The sequence below is a fragment of the Apis dorsata genome, unplaced genomic scaffold, assembly GCF_000469605.1.
Source record: "Apis dorsata unplaced genomic scaffold, Apis dorsata 1.3 scaffold_309, whole genome shotgun sequence".
NCBI lineage: Eukaryota > Metazoa > Arthropoda > Insecta > Hymenoptera > Apidae > Apis > Apis dorsata.
In genome coordinates this window covers 1,190,662-1,217,641 of record NW_006263581.1, presented here as the reverse complement: position 1 = coordinate 1,217,641, position 26,980 = coordinate 1,190,662, and the positions used below count along the sequence as shown (strand labels likewise).

The window sequence follows — 26,980 nt, the reverse complement described above, 5'->3', positions numbered from 1 at the left end:
AATTTCTTTAATAAATATCTATAATAATATCCAACATATTTATTAACAAAATGTATATTTTAGATTCTTATTTATTGTTTATTTAAATATTTTTTATCTATTATATTAAATTCACAATATTCAATCTTTATATATGCATTCATTTGAGCAAGATATTGTTCATTGTTTATATACTTTTTGTTTTAATGTTTCTTTGTTTAATTCTTTATTATCATTCCTATTATTTACAGGGATATTTTGAAAATTTTAATTATTCATTAAAGTAGTAGAACAATCCCATTTCATGGATCTTTCAACAGCCATTTTCCATTTAGAATATCTCAAATCTCTTTCTAAAATATAAATATATATAATTTAATATTTTTGTAAAAATATAAAATTTTTTTTAAATTTCTTTTCGTGAAAAAAAATTACCATCTTCTTCAATAGAGGGTGAAAATTCTGTAACTTGAGATGCATCTACATCATTTATGTCGATAAGACCGACTCCAACACCAGCTAATATAGCTGCTCCCAATGCTGTTGTTTCTACCATATTGGGTCGTACTATTAGATTAAAAAAAAATGATATTAGAATATAATATAATATAGTATATGTAAATATATATGCAATATTAATTCATAAAATTTTATACACACCAACATTTATTCCTGTGAGATCAGCTTGTAATTGCATAAGTAAATTGTTTACTGTCATTCCACCATCAACTTGTAAAGTTGTTAATTTTGTTCCAGAATCTTTAACCATGGCTTCTAAAATATCTCTTGTCTGAAAACAAACAGCTTCTAATGCTGCGCGAATGATATGATATTGTTGTGTATCTTCAGTAATACCACAAATTACTCTAAAATATATGCAATTTGTACTTTGATATCAAAAATAATGATCTTTTAAATAATTATTACTGTAATCTAGTTACCCTCGTGCATCTTGTTGCCAATATGGTGCATATAAACCTGAGAATGCAGGTACAAAATATACATCTCCTGAAGATCTTACATGTTCTGCCATGTCTTGAGATTGTGTTATATTATTAAATAGTTGTATATTATCACGTAACCATGATAAAGCTGCACCAGCTACAGCCACTGAGCCTTCCAATGCATAAGTTGCTGAGTTTTTACCTATTTTATATGCAATAGTTGTTATAAGACCTTGTGTTGAATCTACTTTCTAAAATGATTAAACATTTAATTAAATAAATGAATTAATTTTTAATAGAACATATAATAATATAATTAATTGAAATGAATACATACAATACTTCCAGTATTGTAAAGTAAAAAACAACCAGTTCCATAAGTAGCTTTTGCTTGTCCAGGTTTTAAGCACAATTGACCAAGAAGTGCTCCTTGTTGATCACCTACACACTTATATGTAAATATGAAATATGTTAATAATCAAAATTAATAAAATTTTGAACAACATTAATATTTAAATATATTATTTTTATAATATACTCCTGCTATAGGTACACCAGCAAGAACTTCTGGATTTGAAATTGTTGTATATACTTCAGCACTAGATCTTATTTCAGGTAGAATATGCTGTGGAATTCCAAAAAATCGACATAACAGAGGATCCCATTTTAATGATTCAATATTCATTAACATAGTACGAGATGCATTTGAAACATCAGTTACATGTAATTGTCCTTTGGTAAGATTCTATATAAAAAGTATAATTTATTTGATTAATCAATGAAATAATTGTAATTGTAATATTTTGTAGCAAATATTTTATATAAAATAAAAATAAAATAAAAATATTTTGTATAAATAAAAACATACCCAAATAAGCCATGTATCAATAGTTCCAAAAGCACATCTCTCTTCATCTATTGCATGTTTAACACGTGGTATGTTATCAATTAACCAACGTATTTTGAGAGCACTAAAATATGGTGACATTGGAAGTCCACAAAGAGGTTTTAAATAATTTTTGTTTCTTGTTTTATTAGGTACACTATCTAATATGTCTTCCAAAGTTGTAGTAGTTCTCATATCTAACCATACTATAAAAAATTATTAATTTTATTTTAATAATTATATTTATATATTACACATATGCAAATACATTACAAATAATGTATCTTAATAATAAATTATATATTGCATTTTACCTATTGCATTGTGTAATGGTTCTCCTGTATTTTTATCCCACATTAAAGTAGTTTCTCGTTGATTAGTGATTCCAATTGCTTTGATATCTGATACATTTATATTAATATCTTTTAGCTTTTCTATTGTTTTTTTTATGCATTCTATAACAGCTTCTAAAATTTCTTTTGGATCTTGTTCCACCCATCCTTCTTGTGGATATTTTTGTTTAATTTCAATTTGATGTGATGCTAATACCTTTCTATGTAATACATCAAACACCTAAAAAAAGATATATTATTATTATGTATTATATTTTATATTATATATTTTTTCTTATTTTTATATAAAAATCCTAATATTTATTGTAAAATAAAATTATTTAAAATTTTGTTATGAATGAATCATGAATGAAAAACTAATAAAATCAAATAACTTTAAAATGAAAATTTATTAAAAAAAACAAATTAATTAAAAAAAAATTCTGTAAAACATTTTTTTACAAACTATAAAATAATATTTATTCCAAAATATTTTTCTAACATATCATAAAATAAACATCACATTCAAATAATGATTATGACAAAGGTCAAGTTTCATTCAGATAACTTGACTAGATAGTTGTCAGTTATTTTTATTGTTTGAACTTAAACACAAATAAAATTTACTTACTAAGAATCTAGCGCTACTCGTTCCTTCATCAATTGCCCCTATGAATGGTCCCGAATGATTGATATTTTCAGGCATATTTTTTTTTTCTTTATTGAAGTTGAATATTTAAATATATAGTGTATTTGAAAAATGACCTATCGTTAAATCTTTATCGTATCTTGTTATATAATAATACATTTCAAATAAAAATGTAATCAATTATAATAATGTACATTTTAAGTAAAATTAAACAATTCATTTAATTATTTTTCAATATATTTCTATTGATTACATTTCGAATTTATTTATTACCTATTAGTTATTTGTATTTTAATTTTTCGACATTATAAATTATAATTAATACAAAAAAATAGATAGATAACAAATTTTGAAATTATTTAATTTGCAAGTTTAAGAATAAGTATTAAGTAAAAAAAATTACTTAATTCTATGTTATATATTTATTTATTTTTTTTTATTTGAAAATAATATATGAAAATATGTATAAAGTAATAATAAAAATAATAAAATAATAAAAATAAAAAAAATGAATATTCATACTTCCTCATAAAATGTAATTAAATAATTAATAACAACATTAATCAATATCAGTTATTTTTTTATTAATGCATATTAGTACGTTTTCCTATTGTATCAAATAGATAATTAAATATCGATATATTTTTTAATTTCATCATAATTAAATTATAATATTGCATATATATTTTTTATGAAGTTTCTAATAAAAATTATTTTATTTCAAATATATTTTTATCATAAAAATATTATAGTAAATATTTTTTGTAAATACAATTTTCTAGTGATTTTTATATCTTAAGGTTTGCAATGAGAAAATGCTGTTCGACATCTCTATACTATTATAGTAACTTTCTGCAACCCAGCTAATATTTATCTCATTTCACTTTGCGTTACCGGTAAGGAAAGACGTACGTTCGTGAGAATAGTGGATAATTATTTGCTCGATAATAATTAAATTAGATTAAGTGTTCATCAGTGTCTAATATTTATGAATTTTTTAATGTTTCAGGCAAATCACTATTAAACTGGCTTCGTAATATACGTTTATTACTTGGCCGGATTTCTTTATTACGGTAGAGTAAGTATTATTTCGTGTTATGTCGAGACTGCCCATATGAATCTTTTTTTTCATTTTGTCTTTTTCTTTCTGAATATAACGGCGTCATCTTTATATTACCTATTTCTTATTTCGAGATAGAAATACGCAAGTACTATTTTCGATCTATGCAACGTGCATACATTCATTTCAAAAAGGTTAGCGATCTTGTGACGTGTCAAGTGAATACTTCATTCCATATGGTGGTCACTAGTTCAACTACTCTGTGGTCATTGACATGCTGGCATATAACTTGAATCTACTATTTTGCTATTTCTCATTTGACATAATAATCATTATAAATTTTTATTGCTATTTGATGATTCATATTATATGTCTTAAAAATCAATTTATTATATAATTGAATATTTATATTAAAAGAAGATATTAAACAGAATTTTTTTTATAGAGATATAAATTTTATATATATAAAATATAGTATAAAATATAGATTGTTGTTCAAATAAAAACAGCAATCATTTAAATTTCTGTAAAAATATCATATCTTTTTCATTTTTTTTTATTTTTTTTATTTGCATTTTATAATTTTTATAATATTATTAAATGATTAATCAATAAAATTTCATTTGAATTACTATGTAAATATAATTTTGAATAAATATTATAAATAAATATAGCAATAAACTAGATTGTATAATATATTTTCTTATAAATTATATTATAAATGGATTATAAATTATATTAATATATCAAATCTTAAGATTTTAAAATTTTATTTAATAGATTATTTTTTATATTTCATTCAATCTTAAAATTATGATGAATATTATATAATTATTCATTATAGTGCTACTGTAAGGACTTGGCACGAAACAGGACAACCCCATCATGCAGCAGCAGTCAGTAATGGAAGAGGGAACGGCCTATGAGCCACCTACTTATGATGAGACATTCCCAGTTCTTCCTGAGTCAACTAGTTCAAGTTCAGGGAAATTAAATATTTTCTCTATAAATAACAATTTACAACTTGGACGTATAACTATTACTCAGGTATAAATTTAATTATAATATTTATATAATTTTTTAATTATTCTAATTCTATATTTTATTATTTATCATCTATTATTTTGTCACTTAGATGTTTCGTGTACCTGGTGAGGAACGAAAATTTGATCATAGTGACAAATTTGGAGAACGAGAATCTATACGTACATGTAAAACAATAATGAAAGAAACAAATACTATTATTGAAATAGCAACATCAAAAGATCAATCTTTAACATTCCTAATAACTGGTAAACAAAATCAAGTGCTTGAAGCAAAACGTAGAATTTTAACAACATTTCAGACCCAGGTTTGATATTATAAAATTAATATTATAATAAAATTAAAATAATATAAATTTTGAATTTTCAATTGATTATAGGCAAGTAAACAAATTAGTATTCCTAAGGACCATCATCGTTGGATTCTTGGAAAACAGGGACAGCGTTTAAAAGATCTAGAAAAAACAACTGCAACAAAAATAAATGTTCCATCTGTGCAAGATCAATCAGATATAATAACAATTACAGGAACTAAAGAAGGAATAGAAAAGGCTGAACATGAAATTAAAGTAATTTCAGATGAACAAGTGAGTAAAAATATCAAAAAAAAAAAAAAATGTTTAATATAAGTATTAAATATAAATTATATTATATATATATAAAGATATAAGTAATATACAAAGATTTTTTTATTAGTCAAGAAAAGCATTTGAAAGAATATCTGTGCCAAAAATTTATCATCCATTTATACATGGTGCATACAATGAGAATCTCAATGCCATGATGGCAGAAACTGGTGCTCGAATTAATATTCCTCCTGCTCATTCACAAGAAGATGAAATTACTATTGCTGGTGAAAAAGAAGGTGTTGCAGCAGCAAAACAAAAAATCGAAGCCATTTATAAAGATATGGTATAGATAATAAATATTATTATAAAATTACTAAATAGAAATTATTTTTTATATTTTCTTAAAATTAAAATTATAATTAATTAATTATATTTCTTATTTAGGAAAAGAGATGTACAACAGTGTCAGTTGAAGTTCCAAAATCTCAACACAAATATGTTATTGGTCCACGAGGTAGTACAATAGCAGAAATCTTACAAGTAACTGGTGTCAGTGTAGAAATGCCTGCATCAGATTCTCCAACAGGAACTATTACTCTTCGAGGACCTCAAGAAAAACTTGGTCAAGGTATTCGTTTTAGTATTTTTTAAGAGATTTTTATATTAGAACATTAATTAAATGTTTGCATAAACATTTTTTTGATCCAATATTATAGCATTAAATAAAGTATATGAAAAAGCAAATAGTGTTCGTACAGCTGTGGTGAAAGCACCTGTTTGGATTCATAAATACATAATTGGTAGAAAAGGTGTTAATATTAAACGTATTACACAAGAAATGCCAAAAGTGAATGTAGAGTTTACTGGAAAAGAAGATAAAATTAAAATCGAAGGTCCTCCTGAAGAAGTGGAAAAAGCACAAAATGAGCTTCAATTAATGGCTACTGATCTTATATCTAAGCTTACTTTTACAGAATTAAATGTCGATCCTAGATTTTATAAACATATTATTGGAAAAAATGGATGTAATGGTAAATATTTTTGAAATAATTTAATTATATTAAAATTTATATTGCTATATTATTTTTAATAATTTTTTTTTATTAGTAAATCGTGTAAAAGAAGGGACAGGTGTTGTAATTAATATTTCTGAAAATGATGGAAGTAATGTGATTCGTATTGAAGGAAATCTTGCTGGTGTACTCAAAGCTCAAACGGTTTGTAATATTTATTTTATATATTATAAATATTACATAATCAAAACTTTTTTATAATATTTTATAATATAATACTTCAATTCATTATAGGAATTAGTAGAAATGGTAAAAAAACTGGAAAATGAAAAAGAGAAAGATGTAATAATAGATCATCGTTATTATCCTAGTATTATTGGAAATAAAGGAGATAATATCAAAGAAATTAGAGATAAGTTTAATCAAGTACAGATTACTATTCCTGGTCCAGGTATGTAGCATAATATATACAATAACTAGAACTCGGATTTATGCCAGGTACAAACATTTGAAAGACCTTGATTTTTATTGGCAATTAACCAAAGAAAGAGTTTATTCATATTTAGAAGTTTATAATTTAATTTGATAGTTTATAATTTTCTATTGTTATATAAAAAATATGTTCTATAAAATATATTTAAATTTTCTATAAAAAAATATTTTTTTATTAAATTTATTCACATTCCGAATTTGAAATTTAAAAATTATGAAAAGTTGTAATACAAAATATCCTATTTTTAAAATGATTATATTTTGTATAAAACTAAGAAAATTATAACTTTTTAAAACAATTTTTTAAACTTTTTAAAAACAATGTCATAGTTATTAAATAAAAAAAATATACGAAAAATTTAAAAAGTTATTTTTTTATTTAAATTAAAAATATTTTTAATTAAAAATTTTTTATTTACAGGTGAAAAGGGAGATATTGTAAAAATTAGAGGACCCAAAGAAGATGTAGACAAGTGCCATAAGTATTTAATGAAATTAGTAAAAGAACTGAATGAAAATAATTATGTCTTAGAGGTACCTATTTTTAAGCAATTTCATAAGTTTGTCATTGGAAAAGGTGGAGTTAATATTCGTAAAGTTGGTATCCAAATATTTTATTTTTATATATTTTTAAAATAAATTACAAATATAACATATATATTATCTTAATTTTTTAATTTTTAGATTAGAGAAGAAACACAAACTAAAATTGATTTACCTGCTGAAGGTGAAAAAAGCGATGTTATAACTATCACGGGCAAAAAAGAAAACGTGGAGAAAGCTAAAGAAATGATTCAAAAAATACAAAATGAATTGGTAATATTAATATTCTTATAAAAATATTGAATTATTAATTTTAATTTATATTAAGTAATTTTTTGTATTAGGCCAATATTATTACTGATGAGATAGTAATACCACCAAAATTTTATAATTCTCTTATTGGTACTGGTGGAAAATTAATTCATTCTATTATGGAAGATTGTGGTGGTGTTGCAATTAAATTTCCTACAGCAGAGAGTCGAAGTGATAAGGTAATTTAATTTGAAACTATTAGAATTAAATGTATAAATATTAAAATATTTTGTTCATAGGTAACTATTAGAGGGCCTAAAGAAGATGTTGAAAAAGCGAAACAACAGTTGCTTGAACTTACAAATGAAAAGCAATTGTCCAGTTATTCAGCTGAAGTACGTGCCAAAGTACAACATCATAAATTTCTTATTGGAAAGAATGGTGCTAATATTAAAAAAGTTAGTTATTTAATAATATAACTTATATTATATAATTACATATAATGTGTTATGATATGTTATATTTGATTATATATGTCATGTTTTATTTGATTTATTTAATTAGATAAGAGAATCCACAGGAGCACGTATTATATTTCCAACAGAAGATGATCAAGATAAAGAAGTAATTACAATAATGGGAAAAAAAGAAGCTGTTGAAAAAGCTAAAGCTGAATTAGAAGCTACAATTAGCGAAATTGTAAATCTTTAATCATAGTTATTTTTAATTATATTGAAATCTGTCTTTAATATTAAAATTATTTTTCATATAAATCAAATTATTTTTTATATTTGATCTATTTTATAGGATAATATTACTGAAGGTGAAATTCGTATCGATCCGAAACATCATAGACATTTTGTAGCTCGAAGAGGAGGTGTATTACATCGTATAGCAGATGAATGTGGAGGAGTACAAATTTCATTTCCACGAGCTGGTGTCGATAGTGATCGTGTAATTTTGAAAGGATCGCATGAATGTATAGAAGCAGCGAAACAACGGATGCGTGAAATTGTACAAGAATTGGTAAATTTTTTAACTTGTATTTTTTTTTTATTTGTTGTATATTCTTATAATTATTTTATATATAATTATTACTTTTTAGGAATCAATGGTAACAGAAGAATGCATAATACTTCAAAAACATCATCGTACAGTTATGGGAGCAAAGGGACGTAAAGTGCAAATGATTACATCTGAATATGATGTACAAATTAAATTTCCTGATCGGGATACATATGGTTAATTTAAAATTAATTGAAATTTAAAAAAAAAAAATTATAAAATTTGTAATTAAGACATTCATGTTTTAGATGAACAACGTGTAGTAGAACAAATGAATGGTGAAAATGGTGAAATTTCTGAAACTGTTCCAGCTTGTGATATTATTCGTATCACAGGACAACCAGAGAATGTTGCAGCTGCTAAACAAGCACTGCTTGATCTTGTACCAATTACAATAGAAGTTAATATTGTTATTAGTAATTATATATCAAATAATTTAATAATTAACAAAGAATTACATAATTTTAACATAATTTTTAGGTAGAGGTACCATTTGACCTTCATCGCTCTATAATAGGACAAAAAGGTCGTGATGTGCGAGAATTAATGAATACATATGATGTTCATATCATGTTATCTCCAGCGGAGGAAAAACTTGATTATATTAAGGTATATATATATATATGTAAATATAATATGATATTTAATATTAAGATATAATATTAATATAATATTTAATTTAAAATTATTTTTTTATTTAGATTTCTGGAACACCATCATGTGTTGAAAATGCAAAACAAGCCATTCTTGATAAATGTAAAGCTTTGGAAGCTGAACGACAAGATAGAGCTTTGAAATCATTTGAATTGAAGGTAAATTTACTATATATAATAATTATTAATAATATATTATTATAATATAATATTTTGAAAAATTATAAATAAATTTATTTAACTAATTTTATTTTAGATTGAAGTTGATCCAGAATATCATCCAAAAATAATTGGACGAAAAGGAGCCGTGATTAATAAGATACGTAGTGATCATGATGTTCAAATTAATTTTCCACGTAAAGGTGATCCTGAAGAACATATCATTACAATCACTGGTTACGAAAAAAATGCTTGTACCGCAAGAGATGATATTATGAAAATTGTTAATGAATTAGTAAGTATATTGCCTACTTAAGATTTATTTTATAAATATAATGATAATTAATGAAATATATTCACATAATTTAGAATGGCTTGACAAAAGAAGAAGTACATATAAATGCTGCTGTACATTCGCGTTTAATTGGTTCGAAAGGTAGAAATATTCGTAAAATAATGGATGAATTTAAAGTGGATATTAAATTTCCAAGGAAAACCGATCCTGATCCTAATATTGTAACAATTGTTGGTACAGAAGAAAATGTAGCTGATGCTAAGGATCGTTTGTTGAATTTAGAAGAAGAATATGTAAGTTTAATATAAAATATATGTAAAATCATTTATTTTCATAAAATCGATAAATAATTTTATATTACATAATATTTATTATATTTTAGATTCAAGATGTTTTAGAAAATGAATATCGCGAAAATTTGCGTTCACCTCAACGAGATGAAAGAAATTCTGGAAATTCAGGCTTTGTAGTAAAAGGAGGGCCGTGGGAACAGCAACAGCAAAGTGCTCCAAATACTGCTAGTGTTGAAGAGTTTCCACAATTTGCTGGATATTCTCACGTACCTGTGACTAATCCTGATGGTCCTTGGGGTGTGAAACGTTAATATTTATATAGAGTAAAAGTCAATGAAACATAAGATAAACATAATATATGAACTTTCCTCTGACAAACAATACAGAAGGGTACACACATTAGTGCTAGGTGGTTCCCTGTTCCATTACTGATGTTGCTGCATACGACCTGGCCACTCTATTGGACTCTGATACTGGTTTACTACATAACATTTGACGATGGTGTTTATATTTACAGTTCATATACTAATTACCTATGTATCTGTAACTGTAACGCATGATTTTAAGTTGATTGCCATGTTAGAAATATTCACACATACAGTCAGACGCAAATTGTGCGTAATTTCATTCACAAAAAAACATTTGATTTCTTCATAACTTTTAATTCTGCTAATATGCCTTTCAGGTACAGATATGTTGTACTTAAGACTGTGGCTTCTCTTGTAGGAACTAATTTTTTGTGTATATTATATATTTCCCAGATTGTCTCTATTCGTATAGATTGCGTGGCTAAATGCGTTTGCGTTTAACCAAGCATATTTTGTTAATTTATTTATATTTTTTGTACATATAAATTGCATTTTTTTGTTATGTTGGACTTAAGTGGAATTGTTTCTGAATTACATTATGATGATATTAGAGTCTATACAAATTTTTTGCAAAATGTGAAGCTTTAAGGTCTTTCTAAGGAAAACGTTCCTAAGTATAATTTTCCTGCTTTTTTATAGCTAGTATAATTAATAAAATCGCTTTATGCTCTTGAAATTGCAATGTGCTATAAAGTGAACAGATCTGCCAATAAAAGATAGTTGATCATGTATATTATTAAATGCTGGACTTAAGAAAAGCAGAAATTAGTGATTATATAATGTATATTGGAGGAACATAATCTTTAGAAAGCCTTGCTATTTTTGTACTGCTTTACGCAGTCATTAAAGAACAGATACGAAATCATTGGCATCATTAAAAGAAAAGAATCATGGATATTTATAATGCAAGTGATATGTCGTATTCTTTGAATAGCTGATTTTATTTATTCTTTCTATTTTACTGTTTGCTGTATGATGTGCAAATTTTTGCATTCTACTATTTATGAGGCCAACTAGCTAAGAAAAAAATATTCGGTTCAAGTGCCTTGTCTATTTTCTTCAGGACAGCTCATTTCAATTGTTGGAGGAATGTGAATATTAGATTATACATAATTATATATAAATATACATGTATATATATATGTATATTTACATATATATACATACACATATATATATAAATGTATATATATATACATTATATAAATATTGATAATAATTACATTATTATATATATACATATATATAATCAATATGATAGCTATTGTACTTGCAGGTACAATAATATACTACTATCACAAATAGATACTATCATGTATACAGAAATTCATCTATATTTTTTAGATTTACAGTAATTTTTATAAAACTACTTGGTACGACGACTTATATGTCATCTCCAATGCATGGTTTATACAAAATGCCAGAATTAGCAATTTTAATATGCTTAGTTTTGGCTAACAATTTGATAGATGCTGTGCATGAATGTACCTTTTCTAATGAATTATAAATACAAAGTAATTGTAATTATGAAATAATATTCTCTGTACACATTATGTCATAATATATAAATTCTCTACTGTAATAATATATATATATATATAATTAATCTATCTTAACAATAGATTAATTATATATATATATATAATTAATCTATTGTTAAGATAGTGTTATTTTTTCTTTTTTCTTTATAGCATTAAATAAATTATGAGACAATATATTATAATAACATTTGACATTTATTTATTATAACATAGTTGGAAGTGGTAATGTTTTTAATTGCTGTACAAATCCTTCATTAGGTTTAATACAATTTCTTATATTTTTTACCTTATTATATGCATCATCATATGATATTTTTTGAAGAGCCATTATATAAGATATAATAATCGCTGGTGAACGAGATATACCAGCATTACAATGTACAAGAATATTTTCATCGCGATGTTTGTGTATAATTCTGATACATTTTTTAATTACTACAATTAGATCAGACTCGGGTAAATCTAACAATTCACAATAATAATACTTAATGTCATCAAATTTTACTGGTACATCAATACCAATGCTTAAAACATGACGAATTTTATGTTCTTGTAATATTTCTTTGTTTATAATTGGATCTTGTGAGCTTAGGAATAATCCTTGTATTACTTGTGCAATCTGTAAATCAGGTTTATTATCTATCACAAATGGTGTTCCTGTAAAGGATAATTTCCTTTTTATTCCATTATATTCTTCATATTTTTGACCAAGTGTATTAGTTACAATAGTTTTACATTTTTTTAATTCTAATTTTTTATTTTTTATTAAACTGTTTAAATCCATTATCAATATGCAAATAATATATGAAGAAAAGAAAAAATAAAATTGATCAAAAAAATCATTTAATGGTATTTACATAAATTTGAAAAATGTATATTAAATTTCATCTGTATCTAATGGTATAATTGTATTATTATCAGAAATTTTGTATTTTACAATATATTCATTTAATTTTTCATGACAATATTCTACATTCATAAGATATAAACCATAAGATGGAGCTGTCTGTATCTGAGGAAGATAATTATGATGACCAGGAACTTGTAACATTACACTTATATCTTTTTCTGTTATTTTATCTGAACCTAGAGCAATTAAAGCACCAACAATTCGTCTAACCTATAAAAAAAAATATTAATAATATTAATATATCTATAATTATTATATATTTTAATCTATAATAATATAATATTTATAAAAAATTAATAATAAAATTAATATCTATATCCTTTATGTATGTGTGAATTTTATTTATTTATTTATTAAAAAAATATTTATTAATCATACTTGTTTATATAAGAAACCTTTTGCTGAACATATAATATTCCAATATTCAAAGTTTTGAGATAAAGGATCATTTGGCATAAGTGGATAACCTTTTTCTATAGTTAAACTATTCAAATTTCGTACATAATTAATTGATCTATTACTTATACTTTTTGAACAGAATGTTCTAAAATCTTTTGTTCCCATAAAAAGTTGTGTTGCACGTTTTATTCTTTCAGAATCAAAAGTATCTGATCTGTAATAAAAACAATTTATATAATTTTTTATACAATAAACATATTTATTATATTTTATATAATAAACATCTTTTTCACAAATATAAATTATACCTGACATGAAAACACTGATTTAATTCTGTAACGGGAATTCTATGTTCATCTTTATTTTTAGCTATTAAAAATCTATAAAGATAAGTTCTAGAGTTTACAAGTTTCCTTACATGAAAAGTCTTTTTTACTGGAATAAATTCTAATAATCTGAAAATAATATATAGCTAATTTGTGATTAAAAAATATAAAATAATATGATTAAAAAATATAAAAATTTTAAATATATATTTACCTTATATTATGATCACAATTAAGAAGATATCGATTCACAAATTTAAGTGTATCATTGGGATAATAAATAGAGTCATATTTATTTTTTATATCAATGTGAGCTAAATTACACATACTATGTACACCAATATCTGTTCTATGAATTTTAATTATTTTATAATTATTATATAATATATACTTATTCAATATAATGTTAAATATTAATTATATATATAATTAAATATTTACCTGCTAGAACAAGTTATCTTTGGCCATTCTATACATTTTGGTATTAAAGTTGTAAAAGCATTTTCCAAAACTCCTTGAATAGTATCAATATCACGTATTATAATATTTTCATCTTGAATTACATTTTTTTGCATTCCTCTAAATATAAAAATAAAATTTTTTTATGTTTTAATAATACTTTAATATTTAAATAATACATTTAAATATTTAAATAATATATATATAATATATATATAAATAATATAATAAATTTTTACTATTAAATTTCAGATTTTATTCTCTGTTATTTATATATTTTATATTTTCTTAACATTTTTTAATAATAATATTTTTTAATATTAAATTTAGAAATAAATTTATGATCTAAATATGTAAAATACATATGTATAATTATACCTATATTGTGTACCAAGATATGAAAATTTGATAAAATATCTTCTCATTTTTTAATTATAACGTGTTGCTAATTGTTTAATTTAAACTGAATAGAAATTTCTGATATAAAATTAACTTTTTGTAAAAAATACTTAACCTTAAAGTATTTACTTATATGAGTAAATTTATCGGTATAAATGCTAACATGGATATTTATACATGGATTTAAAAAAGATATTTATAAATTAATATAAATTAAATGCAATTATCTAACTATTCTAATAACAATAGCGTTATTTGAAACTACTTTTATTAATTTTATATTATTAAGTAATTTTATTATAAAACTATATATTATCAGAATGAAAAAATTTCGCAAAAAATTCAAGTTTTCTTACCAAATTTTTAATAATTATATTTTATAATTTTTAATAATTATATTAATAATTAATATTGTTTCTAAACCAATAAAAAAACTATTCAAATAATATCTCGTTGATTTTAATCAAATTGTAAATTTAATATATTTCAATTATTAATATTTTAATAAAAATGTATAAATTTATAATATAAATTAACTTGAATATTTCTGCATTTATTATCTATAATTTTTACGAAATTAAATATATTCAATTAATTTTTAAAAGAATTTATAAAAATATATAGAATAATATACATAAAAATATATCTACGTAATAAAATAATCATTAATTTGTGTAAGTAATAAAAGATTAAATCAAATTCTGTATAATTTATAAAGTTATTTATATTATATTAAATCGATTCGTTACAATTACGACAGTTTAGTCAATTTTGTTAGTTTTAATCTACTATTTTAGTATTTATTTGATTTAATAATGAAAATAAAATTCATTTGGAAAATTATCAAACAATATTTAACAAATTGCAGTATACATGGTGTTAAATATCTCGTAGACGATCAATTATCATATATAGAACGGTAATCGTATTTATTTAAAAAATTATTGTTAAAAATTGTAATTAAATAATTGATAGATAATAGATTTGAATAAATATATAAATATAATATTTTAATTTTTATATATATATATATGTTTTTTTATAAAAATTATTATTATATTTATTAATTATTTTTATATATATATATATTTTTTTATATATGTAAACAGAAAATTTACATATTTTAGAATTTTAAAATTTGAATTATACATATTGAATACATTTAATTAATCCAATGAATTAAAGAAATTTTATATTTTTATAATAACGATATTAATTTATTATATTAATTTACAGATTATTCTGGCTTATATTTTGTGTATTATGTTGGTGGGGTTGTACAAACATGATTAAAGATGTATTGATAAATTATGTTCAATATCCTGTTGCTTTAACTGCTGAAACTACTTATGTTGATTGGCAGATACCTTTTCCTGCCGTTGCTTTTTGTATTACTTCCGCTCCTATATTGAAAAGATATTTCATATTGTATGTTATATTAAAATTAAAATGGTTTATTATTTTATATTACAATTGAAACTAATTTTTATAAACTCGAATTTTTTAAAGATATTTCTAAAAACATCTAATTATCAATTTCTAAGAATAAAATATAAATAAATGTTTTTAAGGAATCCAGGATCATTCACCGATGCGCCTCGAAAAGTTTTTAAATATTCATCTGAAGAACTTCTGTCTTTCTACGAAGAGGTGAAGAATTATTACTTATTTTTATTTTTTATTTAATTTTTATGAAATTAAATATATTATATTTATTGAATATAGAACAAATTAATATATTATAAATATTTATTATAGATACGTATTCCTTGTAAAGAGTTCTTTGCGGAATGCAGTTGGAACAATATAAAATTCGATTGTTGTACTAAATTCCAGGAATTAAGAAAAACTGGTGTGGGTTATTGCCTTGCGATAAATACATTTCATTTGAAAAAATTTGATAAATCGAATGTGCATTTCTTTGTAAATCGTACCGTGAAATATGGTGATCTTATCATTGATATTTCTGTAGATGCAAGAATGAAGCAACATCTTTATAATGGATTTACAGTTCGTATCTATTTTTTAATATTTTAATTTAATTAATAATTCACCAATTTTCATTTTATTGCAATGATTTTAGCTGAAATTCAAAATAATTTAGAATTGAAATTATTAAATAATTAATTTTTAATTCTTAATCACTTTAATATAATTTTTATAAAGATATCTTATATACATATATCTTATAAACAATATTATATTTATAAACAATATAATAAACAATATTATTAACAATATTCAATAATCTAAAAAAAAGTTATCGAAAAATTACAATTATTATTGAAGAAATATGGTAGCACATTATAAAAACTTCTTAAAAAAGTAAAATAAACACATAAAAAACAGAGATTTAAACTCACATTGTTGATTTTTAATAAAGCTTTCTAAAATTCCATTAGCAATACAATTAGTTTTATCAATTGTCTGAGGTCATGTTAAAATAATATATAATAATATCACTAATTATTGAGTATTTATAAATAAGTATGATAATAATGCTAATTTATATAATATTATATTTATTATATTTATATTGTTATAATAATAGTAATCAATGACGGGCAATTATCTCTATTACATATTTTTATTTTATTTTTATATTAAAAACAAAAATAATTTTGTAACTTTTTTCGATATTTTTCTTAATCTAGAATCTATTCTATCACATAGATTATGATTAGTTTTTGAAATAAATTAAAAAATACTAGCAAAAATGAATGTTTTTGGCATTTTTTTAACTTTAATTATTATTTAAACATATTTAAATGTTTATAATTTAATAATTTATTATTTTCGTGAGAATTCATAGAATCATTTTATGAATTGCTATACTTATAATAATAATATTTGAATAATTACTATTGAATAATTATCATTGTGAGAATACAAAACATTTTCAAAGTTGAAAAATTGTAATTTTTTTAAAATTGATTTCTTAAACAATCATGGAAAAATTTTTTTGCAGATTCATATTTAATATATTAAAATTTATAGGAAATGCCTATTGAAGATTATAAAATCATATAAGATATATGTTGAAATATTATTAATATTTTTTAATATTATTAATATATAATATATTTTGACACATTTCGAAAAAATGTTTTATTATATAATTATTTAAAGAAAAAAAAAAGAAAACAATTGATAAAAATTATGCAATTTTAGGTACATGTTCTCAACAATTTACAGTTACCAATATTTAAAACCTTGAGTCATGTAATTTTAAAAATCGGACACACAACTCGAGTTGGATTTACAATGGAAGATACATTTAATGAGGATGGCGTAAAAAAAATTGCGATCGAACACAGAGGTTGTCGATTTTCTGATGAAAAACGAGCATACAATTTATTTGACATTTATAGTAGAGATTCATGTTATGTAGAAGTACGTTAATTTTTCTCTTTCAGAACAAATATACCAAATCTTTTTCAAATATTATACTTATTATCCATCATCAATCAATTAAAGAATTTCATATAATTTATGATTCCACATTAATAGTAAAAAATGAATGCTATTTGTAGATAATTATAGAACGGATGATAAAGCTCTGTGGTTGCGTAAATTTTTATTATTTTGTGCCTCATGGAACAAGAGTTTGCAATAGTACGGAAATGTCTTGCATATATGCTAATAAAATGAATTTCAATATGCAATCACTTATGGATGAATGTGTTCCGGATTGTGAAGGAACATCATTGGCTGTGTATGAATCCTATAAAAATATTAATAATTGAAAATGTCTTAATATAAAAAAAATATATAGATTGTATTTTAGATTATAAATAACATTTTTTTAAGCATAAAGCATTATGTGATTTAATTTTTAAACATAAAATGTTTATTAATTTTTTTTTTAAAATTAACTTACGATATTTTTAAATATAATATGATATTTTGTATTATAGGGAACAATTGCTTGAATCTTATAAATATGATCCTTTAGGTGAAAAATATACACGTCTTCATTTTACTTTGCTTTCACATCCAATGATACGATATCGTCGATATGTAGTCAACGATCTTTTAAACGTTACAGGTAATTTGATTATTATTATTATGAGCGATTATAATTCTATCTATTTAAACCATATATCATTTGATAAAACAAATGAAAATTATTTATTCAAAGTTAAATATTTATGCTTCTTTTTTTTTTTAAATTTCCTTTATGATTAATGCTATTGTCATTATCAAACAAATAATGTTTCCGGCAAATTAATGAAGAAATTGCGAAAAGATATAAAGTCACCTTCAAAAATTCAGATAAAAATCTTACAAAAAACTATATTTTTTATTCGGATTTCATATATAGATAATATATAAATAATTTAATTAATTATAGAACTATAAAATGTAATGTTATACAAAATATTTTGTTTCATAAAGTAATCAATTTTTTATTTGTTTGAGATAAAGATGTATATATTATGTAATGATCAAGATATAGAATATACTCATTATCATTCTTAAATATAATCTTTTGCTATTATCAATTGTTTAACATATGTATCTCTTATTGTGATTACCATATAGGAAAATTTTTACTTGTTATATATGAATACATTGAAGCTATAATTTATTATATTATAGCAAACAACTCTGATTTTGTGTTTGTAAAAAGATTTTTGATATTTTATCGATAAGTATCGTGTATTTCTAAATTTTTTTATGTCTGAAGAATCTTACATGATATTATCTTACAATATTATACTATAAAATTTTTTTTTATTATAATTTTATAATTTAATGATTTATTTTTAGTTTCAGTTGGAAGTGCAATTGGTCTTTTCATGGGTGCCAGTATTTTAAGTATCTTTGAAATACCATATTGGTTATTCATTCGTCGAGACAAAATAAGATCCTAATTTTATTGAATCAAAATATTAAAATATGTGAATAGAGATTAAATTTATATGATCTTTTTAATTATTGATTTTTTACACATTAAATGTAATTATTTCACGAATTTTGCATATTGTATATTTCAATAAAGAAAAGATAGAGCAAATATAGTTTAATAATATAGATAATAATATTCTATATTAACATGATCCGAAAATTTATTACTGTTTTATCTTTATATTATTTGTCGATAGATATGCATACGAAATTAAAGATAAGTATCCTCTTGTAAATACATCATAAATACATAAAGAAATCATTTTATCATTGATACTTATATAAAGACTATTCCACGATATGATACTTACTTTCTCAACCATGTCAAAATCAGAGTTAGAAATTGAAATCGCATCAGAATGCTTGAATGATAAAAAATTATTTTCTAATATTCATAGTTATAATTTGCTCACATTTCAAGAAGTGCAAACTCTAGTCAAACGTATCTCAAATGATAAAGCAGTTATACAAAAGTACTCTCTGAGATCATATTCTGATGGAAAGCTTGGATTTCTCGGATCCCATCAAAGGCTCAACATGGAAATTAAAACCACAAATGGAAAAGATATACTAACTTTTTTTGTTAAAACTGTACCATACGATTTACCAATTCAAGCTGAATATGTACTCGATAAATGTGTCTTTTTGAAAGAAAAAATTTTTTACCGTGACATAATTCCACAGTTATATCATAATTATAAAGGTGAACCATGGACGGCAACTTGTTTCTTAGTAAAAAAAAATTTGTTATTATTCGAAGATTTAAGTATCAAGGGTTACTCATTGAGAAATAAATTGTTCAACAAGGAACTCATTGTGTCTAGTTTAACAACCATTGCTAAATTACATGCATGCTCTTTGTTGGCAGAAGCATGTCTTGGAAAATCTCTGAAGGAATTATACCCGCAAGCTTTCATAGAAAATGCTTTCTCCGAGACTGGAAAGACTAGCGAATGGTTTGATGTAAGTGTGAATGCTATAGTTGCCATCGCTAAACATCTTAATCTGGATACTAGTTTAATACCAAAAACTTGTAAAGAAGTATATGCAGCTTTGAAAATGTCATCTATAAAAAAGAATGTAATTAGTCATGGAGATTTATGGGGAAATAATCTGATGTTTAATAATAGTGTACCTCCAAAGTGTCTGTTGATTGATTTTCAATTGATCAGATATTGTCCTTTGGCGCATGATGTAGCACAACTCCTATATCTTTGTACTGACCGTGATTTTCGAGTAACTTGGGAAAAAACTATGTTAAAGCATTACTATAGTGTGTTATGTGAAACTCTGAACTCAACAAAAACAATTTCTGTGGAAATTCCAGCTTGGTCAGAATTAATTGAAGGAATAGAAGAACAGAGATTAGCCGCTATAATTACTGCAGCTATATATTTTCAAACTGTATTATTAGATGAGAAATTAGGAGCAGAAATTTTGGGTGATCCTAATAGTTATCATGAATTTGAATTTAAAAATAGAAATGAAACAGTACTTAAACTTATGGAAATTGATCCAATATATAATAAACGTTTAACAGAAACTGTTACTGAGTTAGTTGAGTTTAGTTTTCGGTTAAATGAATTACCGAAACCAACATAATTTTTATTAGTTAATTAATAGAGCATATTTTTTTTGCACTTTAAGACAAGTTTTCAATAAAATATAATATTGTTAATTATTGCAAGATATTTTAAATATGTATTATATATGTATTATATATATATATATATATAAACATGGACATTGTATTTATCAGTATAATAAATAATTCATGAAATAAATTGTATCTGTATTCGTTTAGTGATTCATTAAAAAAGAGTAAATTATTTATCTTGCAATTTTACAAATAATTAATTTTTTAAATGTGAAAATAATATAAATAAACAAAATCAAAACAAAATTTATACTAAATCAATGTTCAATTTCTTCTCGATCTGGAAGTATAGTTGAGAGAAAAGACCAATTATGATCAACTAGTTGCACTTTTGTTTCATCAACATCATTGATTTCAATTATAGATGGTGATTCCTGTTTTTTTGATCGTGATAATTCTCCTTCACTTTCTTCAGCTGAATCTTCTTGTAAATCTTTTTGAGTTGTATTATCTCTATAAAAATTAAAATAAAAATAAGTTATATAAGTATTATATCATAATTTTTAATAAAATATAATAAATAACAAAAATTATTTAAAAATTTGTTCGATTATTTTCAAATTTGAATTTGAGTTTGAATTTATAATTTATTTGCAATGATTTGCTATAATTTATTAAAATTAAAAATTATATCAAATTACTTATCGATTTTATCATCTATTGATTGAGTTTTAGATACAGATGACGATAACAGGGATGTAATAAATGATGTACATAACATTTTCATGGGCGGTAAAGTGTGGGCTGAAACACTAAGGAGCTGAAACATAATTAATTCAAATATCAGAAATTACTAAATTTTTAATATATTAAGTATTTATTTGAGAGTAAGTAGTTGTTTGATTTATTTGTTTGTTTGAGAAATAAAAAAATGACGTGCGTTTATTTCTTTAATCATATTTATGATGTTGAGTGACGATCAATTAGTTAATTAGTCTTAAGGCTGACGCAAACACACTCCCAAACGAAAATTTCTGCAATTCCTGCAATCTTCTATTTCAAATCTAGGTTGACACGTTTCTTTCAACCTACACAAATATTCTTCTCAGTATATACTAATTTTCGTCAGAAAATAGCTAGAAAAGATGAAGCAAAAAACAAGTAATGTTACTGCGAAAAATCTAAATGTATACTCTGTATATTTAATATAATATAATTTCGCTTAATCGATATTTCTAACTAATAAAAAATTCCTTAAAGAATTGTTAATTTTTAAATTGTTAAAGTAATCTGATTGATTTTAAAAAAATTTATAAAAAAAAATATATAGAATAAATAAAATTAACAGTTGTTAAAAATGCATTAAAAATATATTTAAATGCATATATAGATAATATATAGATATAAATATAAAGATATCGTTTAATAAAATTATATAAAACAATAAATTATCAAAAATGAATTTAATTTCAAAGAAATAATACTAATTATATAAGTTTACAAGAGAATGCTAACTAACTTAAAACAATTTAACAAGATAGAATGCTCGTTTCGACATACACCTACATATAAAAGGAATACGATTTTATTAATAGGTAATGTAACAATCAGGACAGCTCCCGCGAGAGATAAGACTTTGTTCCTAGCTTCCCCAACAGGTTCGTCCTGACCTGGTTTTATCGGAACATTTGCAAATAGTTCCGGAACAGCGTTGAAAACCACCGTTCTCCATTTTGCATCGCAACGAAAATGAATAAAGGAACATATTGTCGAAAGTGTTGATTCTTTATTCTTAGTTTATTAATCTTTTGGAAGAATTAATTAAAAGAAAATTTAATTAATTTAATTAAATTTACTCTACGTGAATGTATCATTTTATCGGAATAAAATTATAAGAATGAAAAATTGAGAAATATTGAGAAAAAAATAAAATGTTAATTATTTGAAATTTTCAATAGGAAATGAATTATTAGATTAGATTTAGAAATTTAAGAAAACAAATTTAAAAAAATATTAATTTGAATATAAATATTGAAAATAAATATATCTGGTTCTTTGCTATACATTTTTAGGATGAATTATAAAGAGAAATAGTTACGAGATGACTGATAAAGAATTAAGTATTCTACAGAACTGACGTAATTTGTAAGAAAGTAGTGAGTTAGCGGATATCCGTCTACTGAAGTAACAACGTAGATATTGTCTAATTAATTACAAAGTACATGTTTTACGTTCACTTTTATGACATCATTAAACATCTTTGAATATTATATATATTATGCACCTATTATTTATATTTTGAAATATTTTCATAAATACTTAAAAAAATATAAAAATAAATTGTAATATATTTGTAATTGTAATATATTTTTTGAAAAGAATACAAACATTATATAAATAAATTTCTATTATCTATATGTATATAAATTTTATTTAAACTATATAAGATTTTATTCAAAAATTATATAAATAACAAGAATGTTTAATAATAAATAAAATTTTAATACGTTTAATATTTAATAATAAATAAAATCTTTTCTTTAAATAGTTAATAAAATTGTAGTTATTCCAATTTATTTCTATATGCATAAAATATGTAAATTAACATTTTCCTATAAATTTTCTATAAATGTTAAAAAGATGGCATGTACTAATCCCTTTGAAAAATCTTTAAAATTAATTATTCAAAATATAATGTATTTGTATTTTCCATATTATCATTAATGATTATGTGGCCTTAGGGACCGCAGAAACTCGGTGATGATCCTTAATTTGCTTAGCCTCCAGACGCTGAAAGCAATCTCCAAAATAGGACAAGATTTAACTTTTAGACAAGCTGATATTATCGTGTTCATTTAAATGATCGCACATAGAACGAGAGAGTATATAAGATAGTTTGAACAATGTTTCTTTCTTTCTCTATTTTCCGTTAACTTGTTGCTTGCTCACGATAAGGGAAACTCAGTCTATTGATTTTGTATTGGTTTTAAAGCAATTGAAATTTTATAATAGTATACATAGATGTGTCTAATCAAGTTCAATCTCTATTATTTTCGAGAATGTTTCCATGTGATAATCAGTTTATTTTTTAAACAACTTGTATTTTCAATCAGTCAATTATTTATATACCTTTTATCATTCCAGAAAGAAGTAAAAGAATGAGTAATGAGATGAAATATTATTTTTTCTTCTTTTTTTTTTTTTATTTTATGAAAAATATTAATATATTGTAGTTTAATATTTAGGAATTTTTTCAAACAATTCTTCAATGTTATTCGTGAAGAAATATTTAAAATTTAGATTTTTTAAAGATCTATTCAAGCTGTGATTTCAGGATATATTTAGATAATTTACAAAATCAAATCGAATTTATCATTTTTTTGAATAATGCGCAATTTTTGAAGGTTTTTTTGTCGAAGACAATGCCCTAGGTCAGAAGGACAACTGGAACGCCGTGAAAGGGTGGGAGTGCGGAGAAGTATTAAATCATAGCGAGGCCACTTCCAAAGTCAGTTCTACGTTGAACGTTCAGACAAGAAATTCTTCCTTGGTAACTATTCATCGATTGTTTTATCGAAAAATTTATTATTTTTTTCTCTTATTTTTTTCTTTATAAACATTTTTATGAAGTTTCATTCAATACTTTTATTATAAAATATAAAATACTATAAAAAAATAAATAAGAAAGAATAGGTAAATTTAAATAAAAGATATTGAAATCTTGTAAATAATATTCTACAACTTGTCTGATATTCTTCATTGAACTTAATTTCAGTTAATTTTTATGTTTAATAGAATTCTTCAAATATTTCATTAAAGTAAGCAGTAATAAGCTTATGATTGTGTTTCTGAAGTGAATCTTCTCGTGCATTAAAAAAAGTTAGAAGAAAATTTTGTTATCATTAACAATATCGGTTATGAAGTTAACAGCGTGGAGTTTTGTGTTGTGCATCCTGGTAACTATTTTCTTCCTGGCGGTTACCACGTCTGCATATCCTGCTAGCAATCCAGAAATAGTGAGTATCTCTTTTGATATTTTATCTTCTTTCGTAAAAATTGTGAAATTCAAATTTCGATACCACCTATAAGTTATTTCATTTTCCCTTGATTATTAAAAATTTCATTATATATATATATATATATATATATATATATATTTCATATTATGTATTTTTGTAAATTATTTAATATTATTTCTTGATGTGAATTTTGTTTGAAATTCAACCACGTGTTGAAAATGGCGCGTGGGCAATTGATTCATAAAATTGCGTTCCTCTTAAGGAGTTAGGTACATAGAAGCGGCAGAAAGAACAATATAATAGACAAACAGAGAAAGTCATGATCGCAATTCAACCTGTAATATAGAAAGTGAGAATGTCCTGCAAATATTTAAAAATTTTTAAATTGAAATGTAATTCTTTAAAATGAAGCAATTTCTTTTACTCCATCAATTATTAGTTATTTTATTCCAATCATTTAATTTTATTTTTATTAAAAAAAAAATAATAATAATAATCATTGTATAGCTCAAAGCGATAATTATAAAAAACCATGTTTTTCTGGATCAGAAAATGTTATCATTAGGTCGAGTTTGCATCGACAAAATAAAGCAAATAGATATAAGAGAATATACTACACGTGTATATCGATAATTTTATTTGGGATGACATAATTCAGTCATCGATATTACAAAAAACAAAGCTATATAATGGAGTTTCAAATTAATTTTATAATTTTTTATGTGCAAAATGTATCAAAAATAAAAAGAATTTTTTTATATTCATTCTATGAATTAACAAGAAGATAAATAGAAATTCATATTTTCCGCCTGCACGTGGGATGCATATGCAAGCAAGAGTGGACGTTGCTCGCAAGCGGTTCTTATTAAATCAATCTCTTTTCCTCCACTTGTATTGGTATATCTAATCAAATTGAACTGTAGGTGGTATCGTAAACATAGTTCATACTTGTGAGAATTCCTTTCGAATCATTCATTATTAATTTTGTAAAAGAAACTTATAATTTGACGAATTTCTTTTTAAATATTTATAAAATATTTTTTTGTATGTATATATATATGTAATGTATATGTATATGTATATATATTTTATTATAATATTAGAATTAAAATAAAATTGGAAGAAAATAGTAAATTTTTGTATAAAAATAATTTCAAGTTTTTTTTGTATAAAAATTTTTTCATTTACTAAAGAAATATGTTTAAAAATTTACTAATTATGTTTAAACTCAAATCTAAATTATATAAATGAAAATTGATTTTTTTTTAATGTATCATAAAGTACATGAAATTATTATAGAAGAAAAAATTCAAATTATAATTTTCTTTTATTGAACAATTGCTATGTTCTTTATATACTATTTATATTTGTTAAATAATTTGAATTTTATTAAATATAGTCAATTATTTTTTTAAGATGTATAACTTGCAGGCGATCGAAAATATGCGACAGATTCCGCAATGGCATTGTTTACGCTACAGAAAATTTGATCTCGTACGTCGCTGTCGGAATTACCGTTTAGGAAGAAAACATTGACAAATACAAAATCATCGCAATTCAAGATGGATGAATACAAATAAGTCATTATATTTTAAGTTTCATCGTCCAACTATTTTAAATATTCTACTCCATATGTTTAAACTTATATGACAAATGAATAATGAATAATAAAAATAAGAATAATAAAAATAACAAAAATGAATAACAAGTTATAATAATATTTCTATAGAAAATTTGTAAATTATTTATAAATTTAGTTCATAAATTGAGCAATATAAATAATATATATTTTAATTTAATTTTTTATATTGTATTATATATATT

The 26,980-nt window shown here is 23.0% G+C and overlaps 8 protein-coding genes across 15 annotated transcripts in view; 4 read left to right on the top strand and 4 right to left on the bottom strand.

Annotated features, from left to right (window-relative positions):
- Positions 1-192: 192 nt before the first annotated feature.
- LOC102678076 (glycerol kinase) lies at positions 193-2,992 on the bottom strand. Of its 3 annotated transcripts, none has more exons than XM_006617462.2 (9): positions 2,773-2,992; positions 2,124-2,382; positions 1,792-2,015; positions 1,462-1,668; positions 1,261-1,371; positions 921-1,174; positions 640-845; positions 415-546; positions 193-332 (listed from the first exon to the last, which is right to left on the bottom strand). In XM_006617462.2, the coding sequence occupies exons 1-9, from the start codon at positions 2,845-2,847 to the stop codon at positions 247-249; spliced, it is 1,554 nt and encodes a 517-aa protein (XP_006617525.1). In that variant the 5' UTR covers positions 2,848-2,992; the 3' UTR covers positions 193-246. The 3 variants fall into 3 exon arrangements, with proteins under 3 accessions (XP_006617525.1, XP_006617526.1, XP_006617527.1); XM_006617463.2 differs by having other exon boundaries at positions 1,477-1,668; XM_006617464.2 differs by lacking the exon at positions 2,773-2,992 and adding an exon at positions 2,665-2,745.
- Positions 2,993-3,624: 632 nt separating this feature from the next.
- LOC102677935 (vigilin) lies at positions 3,625-12,141 on the top strand. Of its 2 annotated transcripts, none has more exons than XM_031511344.1 (23): positions 3,625-3,698; positions 3,800-3,868; positions 4,695-4,897; positions 4,986-5,201; positions 5,274-5,480; positions 5,590-5,805; positions 5,907-6,090; positions 6,179-6,493; positions 6,570-6,679; positions 6,770-6,926; positions 7,389-7,564; positions 7,652-7,783; positions 7,855-8,001; positions 8,062-8,220; positions 8,327-8,461; positions 8,570-8,788; positions 8,868-9,003; positions 9,076-9,227; positions 9,308-9,436; positions 9,529-9,639; positions 9,737-9,934; positions 10,009-10,227; positions 10,317-12,141. In XM_031511344.1, the coding sequence occupies exons 3-23, from the start codon at positions 4,736-4,738 to the stop codon at positions 10,536-10,538; spliced, it is 3,702 nt and encodes a 1,233-aa protein (XP_031367204.1). In that variant the 5' UTR covers positions 3,625-3,698; positions 3,800-3,868; positions 4,695-4,735; the 3' UTR covers positions 10,539-12,141. The 2 variants fall into 2 exon arrangements, with proteins under 2 accessions (XP_031367204.1, XP_006617524.1); XM_006617461.2 differs by having other exon boundaries at positions 3,657-3,686; positions 10,317-10,538.
- Positions 12,142-12,338: 197 nt separating this feature from the next.
- Positions 12,339-12,920, bottom strand: LOC102673161 (dual specificity protein phosphatase 19). The gene has a single exon (XM_006617516.1). It carries the CDS (start codon positions 12,918-12,920, stop codon positions 12,339-12,341), a length of 582 nt encoding a protein of 193 aa, XP_006617579.1.
- LOC102677804 (tRNA pseudouridine synthase-like 1) lies at positions 12,747-14,781 on the bottom strand. Of its 2 annotated transcripts, none has more exons than XM_031511368.1 (6): positions 14,745-14,781; positions 14,213-14,350; positions 13,986-14,120; positions 13,754-13,900; positions 13,425-13,659; positions 12,747-13,256 (listed from the first exon to the last, which is right to left on the bottom strand). In XM_031511368.1, the coding sequence occupies exons 2-6, from the start codon at positions 14,344-14,346 to the stop codon at positions 13,014-13,016; spliced, it is 894 nt and encodes a 297-aa protein (XP_031367228.1). In that variant the 5' UTR covers positions 14,347-14,350; positions 14,745-14,781; the 3' UTR covers positions 12,747-13,013. The 2 variants fall into 2 exon arrangements, with proteins under 2 accessions (XP_031367228.1, XP_006617523.2); XM_006617460.2 differs by lacking the exon at positions 14,745-14,781 and adding an exon at positions 14,609-14,657.
- A 552-nt stretch (positions 14,782-15,333) lies between these two features.
- LOC102677211 (pickpocket protein 11) lies at positions 15,334-19,633 on the top strand. Of its 4 annotated transcripts, none has more exons than XM_006617457.2 (8): positions 15,334-15,548; positions 15,866-16,057; positions 16,201-16,279; positions 16,388-16,639; positions 17,825-18,022; positions 18,163-18,344; positions 18,547-18,677; positions 19,403-19,633. In XM_006617457.2, exons 1-8 carry the CDS (start codon positions 15,445-15,447, stop codon positions 19,504-19,506), a joined length of 1,242 nt encoding a protein of 413 aa, XP_006617520.1. In that variant the 5' UTR covers positions 15,334-15,444; the 3' UTR covers positions 19,507-19,633. The 4 variants fall into 4 exon arrangements, with proteins under 4 accessions (XP_006617520.1, XP_006617519.1, XP_006617521.1 ...); XM_006617456.2 differs by having other exon boundaries at positions 15,335-15,548; positions 17,801-18,022; XM_006617458.2 differs by lacking the exon at positions 16,388-16,639 and having other exon boundaries at positions 15,335-15,548; positions 17,801-18,022.
- Positions 19,634-19,802: 169 nt separating this feature from the next.
- On the top strand, positions 19,803-21,177 carry LOC102673031. Its single transcript, XM_006617515.2, has one exon. It carries the CDS (start codon positions 19,841-19,843, stop codon positions 21,140-21,142), a length of 1,302 nt encoding a protein of 433 aa, XP_006617578.2. The 5' UTR covers positions 19,803-19,840; the 3' UTR covers positions 21,143-21,177.
- Positions 21,178-21,375: 198 nt separating this feature from the next.
- Positions 21,376-26,980, bottom strand: part of LOC102677665 (WD repeat-containing protein 75) — a 9,598-nt gene continuing 3,993 nt past the window's right edge. Inside the window, exons 14-15 of the mRNA XM_006617459.2 lie at positions 21,839-21,957; positions 21,376-21,650 (exon numbers count right to left, since the gene is read on the bottom strand). Coding sequence (XP_006617522.1) covers positions 21,455-21,650; positions 21,839-21,957 — 315 coding nt within the window. The 3' untranslated portion in view covers positions 21,376-21,454. The remainder of the gene's footprint in view (positions 21,651-21,838; positions 21,958-26,980) is intronic.
- LOC102677527 lies at positions 24,549-26,826 on the top strand. Its single transcript, XM_031511362.1, has 3 exons — positions 24,549-24,687; positions 24,933-25,153; positions 26,573-26,826. The coding sequence occupies exons 2-3, from the start codon at positions 25,055-25,057 to the stop codon at positions 26,690-26,692; spliced, it is 219 nt and encodes a 72-aa protein (XP_031367222.1). The 5' UTR covers positions 24,549-24,687; positions 24,933-25,054; the 3' UTR covers positions 26,693-26,826.